Source organism: Crocuta crocuta, unplaced genomic scaffold (genome assembly GCF_008692635.1).
Source record: "Crocuta crocuta isolate KB4526 unplaced genomic scaffold, BGI_CrCroc_1.0 scaffold15, whole genome shotgun sequence".
Classification (NCBI taxonomy): domain Eukaryota; kingdom Metazoa; phylum Chordata; class Mammalia; order Carnivora; family Hyaenidae; genus Crocuta; species Crocuta crocuta.
Window position 1 is genome coordinate 3,902,523 of NW_027530508.1, and position 7,953 is coordinate 3,910,475.

The following is a 7,953-nucleotide window of genomic DNA, read 5'->3' on the forward strand; positions in this document are numbered from 1 at the left end:
CAGGGGTGAGCCCCCCCCCCCAGTAGTGAGGGAGGGTGTTCAAGAATGGGGACGTGATCCTGGCAGGAACTTTAGACATTTGTTTGTGTTCTATCGGCTGTCTTCCCGACCTCATGCACAAGGGCACATGTCCTATCTTGACATGATATGGGCACACGTCCTATCTTGGCCGGTTCCTCAACACTGGCATGGGGCCTGGCTGTTTGTGAAGGATGTAGCCGTGTATGTGCTCTCCCACTCTGGGGCCTTCGCACAGGCTTTCATCCCTGCCGGGAACTCTTACATCTCTTCTTTTCTGTTTCTGACTCCTTCTTGCTCTTCTGGTCCCAGTGTCAGTGTCTGGTGCCCCCTGCTGGGTTAGTGGCCTCCTGTGGGCCTCCCAGACACCTGCATGCCCACCAGCATAACTCTGATCCCACTGGGTTTTAATGCCTGTTTAGACACCTGCCTTCCACGCTAGAGCCATATGCTCTGTGAGGGTAAGAACCAAGCCCGGCTTTGCTAACCACACTCCTTCCTTTTCTATGGCACCTGTAACAAGTTACCAGGAACTTAGTGGCTTAAAACAATACAAATTTATTATTTCATACTTCTGTAGTCTAAAAGCCCCAGATGTGGGGGAGGGGGGCTCCTGAGGGGCCCAATTGCTTAAGCGACTGGTTCGTTTCCACGCAAGTCGTGACCTCCTGGTTTGTGAGTTCGAGCTCCAAGTCGGGCTCCACGCAGACAGCATGGAATTCTCTCTCGCTCTCCCTCTCTCTCTGCTCCTCCCCTGTTCTCTCCTCCCCCAAAATAAATACATAAACTTAAAAATATAATAAAACATATATAAAAATCCAAAATGGGGTCTCGCAGGGCTAAAATCAAGGTGTCAGCAAGGCTGTATTCCTTCTGGAGGCTCTTGGGGAAAATCCCCCTCCTTGCCTTTCCCAGCTGCTGGAAGCCGCCCGCATGCTTTGGCTTGTGGCTTCTTTCCTCCGTCCTCAAAGCCAGCACCATCAGACCTCCCCTTTTGCCTTTCTCTTCCACTGTCAAGGACGCCAGTGATTACAGTCAGCCCACCTCCATACCCCAGAATAATCTCTCCATCTCCTTTAACTCTGTTCCACCTGCAAAGCCCTTCCGTCTTGTAAGGTAACATGTTCGCAGGCTCCAGGGGTTAGGACATGGACATCTCAGGGGACTGTGGTGCTGCCCACCCACCATCGTGCACCCAGCGCCCGGCCCGTCTAGCAAGTACAATGCCCCTCATTGGTGCCCCGCGCCTCGTGTACATCAGCTCTGTGACTCTCCGTCGGCAGCCCGATAGAGCGCCCACTCCCCTTTGACAGATGAGGCACGATGCCCAGGGAAGGCGAGGCTCCTTGCTCTGGGTCCCCTAGCTGCTCAGTGGAGGCGCCGAAATGCAAACCCCGGTTTTTCTTGGGCTCTGGAGCCCCTGCCACTCCTGGACATTACTGCTTATGAATCATTTCTGGAAGGAATGGAGACATGAATCTATCAAATAAGCATCATGAAAGAGCACCCGGGGGCCATGCCGAAGGTGGTCTCCCCACTGTCCCCTCTGCCCTCACCCTGCCCCAGGCACTCCCTGTTCATAGGACCACGTGGTCTGCACCGGGCTGCCCAGGGCCCTAAGAGAAAGTCAGAGAAGATTCTCTTGTTACATTCACCCCATCTCCTGGTCTCCTCAGATCTGCCACCATGTCCCAAACTTGTCCTCTCCCGGTCCAGCATCTTTTGCTGGATACCTGCTAAGGCCTTGCGTCGGTCTCCCCTGCTTTTGACTCTGTCCACCCCGCCGAGCCTGCTCTCAAGTGACAGCTTCCTACAATGGTCATCAGATCACGTCACCCTCTACTGTTTAAAACACCCCAGGGCCCAGCCACTCCTCTTAGAAACAAACCTGTCCGGTCTGGCTCCCTCTGACCTTTCTGACCAGCTGTACTCCTTGACCTCAAGTCCATTCTGATCACACTGGCCTCCTTGCCCGGGCCTCCAACACGGTGAACTTCTTCTGACCTCAGGCCCTTTGCATTTGTTGTTCCCTCTGCTTGGAACGCTCTTCCCGCCAGTAACCCAGAGCAGACCCTACTGAGCACTTCCCACGTGCCAAGCACTGTTCGCAGCTCATTTAACTCAACAGCCCTATGAGGTGGGTCTCTGGTCTTTGATAAGACGCCCCTATCTGGTAGATGGGACAGTTGAGGCACAGACGTTAATTGTCCGAGATCACATAGTGAAGTAGCGGAGCTGAGATTTGAGGCTGAGCCCCGGCAGTCAGGCTCTGATTCGAAACTCGTCACCCTCCTCCCAAGCTGGCTCCTCTGTGTTCGGCCTCTGCTCCCTCGTCACCTCAGCGGGGCCTCTGAGATACCCACCCCTGGCCCTGTCAACCTGTGTTCCTGTCCTCCTCGTGTTTGTCACTCCAACACTCACTTTTCCCTTCCACCCGCCCCATGAAGGCAGGGGCTGTGTCCATCCCGTTCCGGCTGAACCTTATTCCCAGAGTTTAGAACAGAGTCCAACCGATAGTGCGTCTGTGATTGTGGGAGAATAATAAACATGTTTAACAATCCGGTCTCTGGCAGGAGTGGGGCGGGGGGAGCCCTGACTTGTAGTGGCTGCTCGTTTCCCTGACATCAGTCACCGTGGCTGATTTTCAAGCTACCAAGCAGATGACAAGCAGCTCCCCAAAGCCCCGAGCATTTAACAGGCGCCTCTCCCCAGCCAGCATGCGCCCGCGTGAGGACCGCGTGAAGCTCGGTGCGGCTCACAGAGTCTCCTCTGCAAACCACCAGACGCTGGGCCTGCTAACTGACCCTGTACCCTCTTCTCCAGGAGGATCCCGACAGCGTCCCCCCTATCGACGTCCTCTGGATCAAAGGGGCCCAGGGTGGTGACTATTTCTACTCCTTTGGCGGCTGCCACCGCTACGCAGCCTACCGGCAGCTGCAGCGAGAGACCATCCCTGCCAAGCTCGTCCAGTCCACCCTCTCGGACCTCAGGGTGTACCTGGGTGCTTCCACACCGGACTTGCAGTAGCAGCCGCCTTGACACGTGCCACCCCTTCCCGAGGGCCCAGAAGACCCACGTGGCATCCAGCGGGCGGGGCCACTCAGAAGGTGGAGAGGTGCCTTCCCTGTGCCCGGGGGCGGGGCGAGGTCTGACTCTGAGCACCTGATCGCCAGCTGCCAGGCCTTGGACTCATTCCTGAATGGTGTGGGAGCCCCAGATCCTACTGCCGCGAAAATGGGGTCATATCTTTGATCTCGAGGTATTTTGGAGAGCATGCGATGGAAAAGGAGATGGGTTCGGAGAGCCCCAGACTGCTGGCTCGAGTCCCGAGGACACAGTTTTGTCTGTGTCTTTCCCAGTAGGCAGAATACATTCAGCTGCGAGGAAACGAGGCCTAAGTTACAGCGGCTTAAAAAGAGAGAAGTGTGTCCACATAGCAGGAATTCTGGAGGGAGGTGGTATTGGTTCGGCACCCTGGCAAAGGCAGAGCTCACAGCCCTGTGATTCCTTTTGGCCCCTCCCTCCTTCCTTGTTATTTCGTGGTCAAAGATCGCAGGTGTGCCTCCAGAATTCATGGCTGTGGTCAAGGGAGAAAGGTGCAGGGGAGGAGGAAGGGCCAAGCCTGCTGTCAACTTCTTTTATAAACTCTCACCTTTTTCAGAGGCCTATTTCCTGTTCCATCCCCCTGCATATTTCCGTTTGGTGTCCTTGGCCCAAACCGGCTACCATTCCCACTCCTGGCTGCAAAGAAAGTTAAGATGGCAGGGAGCAGAATTGTCATAAGTAGCAGACCCTTCATATCCCATCTCCTGGGACTGGCACACTGTTTCCTGAAATAAAATTGGAATCCCATTGCCAAGAGAGACATGAGGAGCTGTGTATCAGTTAGTCTTTGCTGTGTAACAAACCATCCCAGAACCTGACCGCTAAACGCACAGCATTCATTCGCCCGTAGTTCTGTGAGTTTGTAGTTTAGGCCGGGTGCATGTGGACAGTTCTGCTGGTCTCGCCCAAGGTCACCCCCAAGGCTGCATGCAGCCAGCTGGTACCCCGGAAGGGGCTGGATGGTCCAGGATAGCCCTACTCACTTGTCTAGCATTGGGCGGGCTGTTGCCGGGCTGACTTGGCCCTCCTCTACGCAGTCTCTCCAGCAGCTCAGCTCAGGCTTGTTCAGCTGGCTTCTTCTTGAGTTTTAGGCCCAGAATTGGCAAAACATCACCTCTGCGATATTCTTTTGGTTAGAGCAAATCATATGACTGGCCTGGATTTCAAGGGGTGGCAAAACAGACTTCAGCTCCTACTGGGAGACACTGCAAACGATTGGTGGCATTTGTCATGAGTCATAAGCAGCTGTGCATCGGCAAATACCCGTTTCTGCCTGATTGCACAGGGCCTTGATCTGCCCAAGCTGAGGTTGGTTACCAAGACATTGGCCTGGCCCCTAAATCTAGGGAATGAAGCGAAGGGGCAGGGGTGAATCTCCCAGGGCGGGGCCTGCTCTAGTACGGGCATCTCTCAGGGTCTGAGATGGTGGGATAGAGATAGGCCGGGTGAGACATTCCAAAGGGACTTCTGAAAATAAGAGTCTCAGGTGACAGGAAGAGGGACAGGAAGGGTGCCGAGTGAGACAGGCTTTGTTCTCATCGCCCTGCTAAGGAAACTTGGTCACAGGTGGTTTCCATCTCCCCAGCTCGGTAACAAAGATCACTGCTTTCCCACCCGTTCTCTCCCAGGCAAAGATGACTGAGGCGACCAATTTAAATTTAAAATGAATACAGTCCTAAATGCAGTGGGACATCCTAGAACCAAAAAAGGGCAGTGACAGAAACATTGGAGATCTGAATGAGGTCTGGGTTTTACTTAATAACCTACCAATGTCGGGCTCTTAGTTTTGGGAAATGTACGTGTAAAATGGGAGATGATGGGGGGTAGGCGGGGTGCAGAGTATACGGGAACTCGTTACTGTCTTTGCAACTTTTATGCAATTCAAAAACCATTCCCAAATAAAGGCTTATTTAATAAAAGCGAGGGGATATCATTACTCCCGACTGCCGCCTTAGGTTCTCCAACGGCTGGGCCCCACCCCCAGAGTTTCCGACTTGGTAGGTCTGGAGTGAGGCCTGTGGGTTTGCTTTTCTAGCAAATTCCCAGGTGCTGCTGCTGCTGCTATTCGGGAACCACAAGCTGAGACCCCTGATCTAGACTGAGGCAATTCTCTTCAAACACGGGGACAGCCCCTCCACGCACTTTGGGCTGGGTCCCAGGAGCCCGTGTTATGGGATCAGCTTGTACACCCATTCATCAGGTGACGTCGAACAAGCCCTTCCCTGGGGACTTCTTCCAAGCTGTCGAGTGGACTGTCTACCCCTAAGATCTGTACCAAGGGTCAGAAAGCCGGGGGCAGGTTGGGTAAACTGCTGTCCCGAGCTGCTGCACGGGCTCGCGGGAGTAGTCCCCTCCGGACCCACTGGTGGGTCTAGGGTACTGGAATGGTTGCCCCTTCCTGAAAAGGCTTTCCCTTCTTGCAGATAAGACCCAAGCCAGCAGCTTGGTCTAGACCTTGCCAGACACCGGGAGGGCGGTGAGGAACAGACTTGGAACAGGAGGAGGAGCAGGGTTTTGAAAACTGCCCTGCTTGGTTGCTCTCGGTGGAGGCTGCGAGCTGCGTTTTTCTCCTGCGCCAGCAGGTGGCGCTGCTTTCTGGCCCGGCAGAGCTGGGCGGGGCCTCTAGCCCGCGGAGCAGGGGTTGTGGGGAGAGGGTGGAGGGAGGGGCCTGGCTGCGACCGCGGTAGACCAGTTGCCCAGAGTTTCAGGTTCTATTTACTCGGTTCGCTCCTGTTCTGTGGTCTTGCACGCACCGTGGCCTCCCTAGTCTACCCTGGGGGTGCTGAGCCCCATGGTCTCAAGTTCAGCAAAGACGGCACCTCCTGCAGGAAGCTTCCGGATACTCCAGGCTGAGCCACATCCCTCTGCTGGGCTCCCCAGCCCAACGGTGTGTCCCCTCCCCAGACAAACCACGGCTCCCCAGGAACCTGGGTCCAGTGAACGTGTGTAGGGACCCCTTGATGCCCCGCGCTGCCTGGAACCTACCCCCTTCACCGTGGAAGATTTAAAATGGTTTTTGATTTCACAGGTTATGTGTGCCTATATTCAATCTTTGAGACGTTAAGGTATTAAAATGCTACATGATAAAAACTTAAAATATGAGAGGCAAGCTGAAGGCCACGTGAGTCCCAGCCCTGGCGGTCCCTTTGCCCTCCCCTCTTCTGGGACAGTTACCTTCATGAATTTAGCATGTGTCCAGACCTTTTTCTAACTTTGTGATAACGTCGTGTGTAAAGCGTGAGTAAGGCATGCTTTTCTTTTTCACATTTCGCAGATGGCATTTCTCCCCGGGCACGGTGCCAGGCCATCCCCCCCATTAACTGTCTTTGCTCTTCTCCAAGAGTCTCCCTTGTTCTGGCCACCTCCTCAGAAGGGCCTCCCCTGACCACTCTGTCTAAAACAGTCCCCCCCACCCCCCATCACTCTATCACCTTCCTCGCCTTTATTTTCTCTGTGGCATTTACCGCACTCCCTGAAATGATCTTCTACATCTGTGTCTGGCTCACCGGCTAGAAAACATTCTCCAAGCAAGGCTTGATCCGTTTTATCACTGCAGGTCCACTGGGGGAAATGGTGTCTGATACATAGTATCACTAAGTTCACTACATATTTGTTGGGTGAATAAATTTAGTGTAGGTCTAGCTCATTCTTTTACTTGCTCTGTGGCATTCCAGGGTCTGAACACACCATTTGCCAGTCATGTTCCTGTTAATGGACATCGAGCTTTCCAGTTATTTGCTGTCATGAGCAATTCCACTGTCACTCACTGTGCTCTCTCAATTGTCCCCATAGGAGAGGGACTGCCTGGCTGATACGCGGCTCAATTTCTAACTTCTCAGGTCCTAGCAGATGGCAGAGTGGTGGTTCCAAATGCCTTTTCCTCCAGCAAAGTTTCGGGGGCTGCTTTCCTTCCCTGCACCCCAAGCAGTGTTTCTTAACCTTTTCTGGGTCATGAACACGGTTGAGAATCAAAAAAAAAAAAAAAAAAAAGCCCTGAGCCCTTTCTCCAGCAACACACACAAATATTTTGGGCAATTTCTGGGGTTCCTTGGATTTGATGTCCCCCAGGGGCCCCTGTACTGAATGTTTAGAAGCCTAATTGTCTCATTGTATGGATGAGAACACTGAGGCACACCCGGATGGGGGCGTGAATGAATGAATAAATGGGGATGTCTTTTGGGAGGGATAGAGAAGAGCGTTCAGACCCAATCTGCCTTAGGTCAGAAAAACACCTGCAGCGAGTGGGGGTGGGAGGTTCCAGCCCCGCCCTCCCCTTTGGGGGATGGGCTCCGGGGGTCCCTGGATTTGAGTCTAGGCAGCTCCACCTGTCAGCCCTGGAGGAAAGGCAGGCCCTGTCCGGCGTCCGGGGTCAAAGTGGGGAACCGGGCAGAGGCTCTGACTCCGCTGGGCCAGGAGAAGCCGCCGGCCCTCCCATACACGTGCGTCTTTACACCCACATTCGCTTCCGCGCGACTCTGCCCACGGGGGCCGTTTCTGACTCTGGCACTCGCGTAGCGCGGGAAGGTAGGAAGGGCTCATCCCAGGGGGCCGTCGTCGCCAGCAGCGCCTCCGCCCCTGACGCAGGAGTCCCGACAGGTGGACAGGGCAGCTTTCTCTTCCGTGTCGGAGAGATGGGTAAACTGAGGCCGCAGCGGGGCGCCNCCCCTGCCGGCCATCCGCCGGCCCTCCCTCGCGGCCCCTTCCCGTCCCCGGGCCTGACCCCCGGCGCTGCCTGACAGATGACCTCAGCTGCCGCCAATCCATTGGTTCCAGCTCCCGGGGGGAGCGCAGAACAAAGCGTGCTTTGTGGCGGGGCCGTCCCCTCGCCCG

General features: G+C 54.9%; 1 protein-coding gene across 1 annotated transcript in view; it reads left to right on the forward strand.

Annotated features, from left to right (window-relative positions):
- SRXN1 (sulfiredoxin 1) overlaps positions 1-5,042 on the forward strand; it is a 5,751-nt gene extending 709 nt beyond the window's left edge. The window contains exon 2 of the mRNA XM_077767024.1: positions 2,842-5,042. Coding sequence (XP_077623150.1) covers positions 2,842-3,045 — 204 coding nt within the window. The 3' untranslated portion in view covers positions 3,046-5,042. The remainder of the gene's footprint in view (positions 1-2,841) is intronic.
- The last annotated feature ends 2,911 nt before the right edge of the window (positions 5,043-7,953 follow it).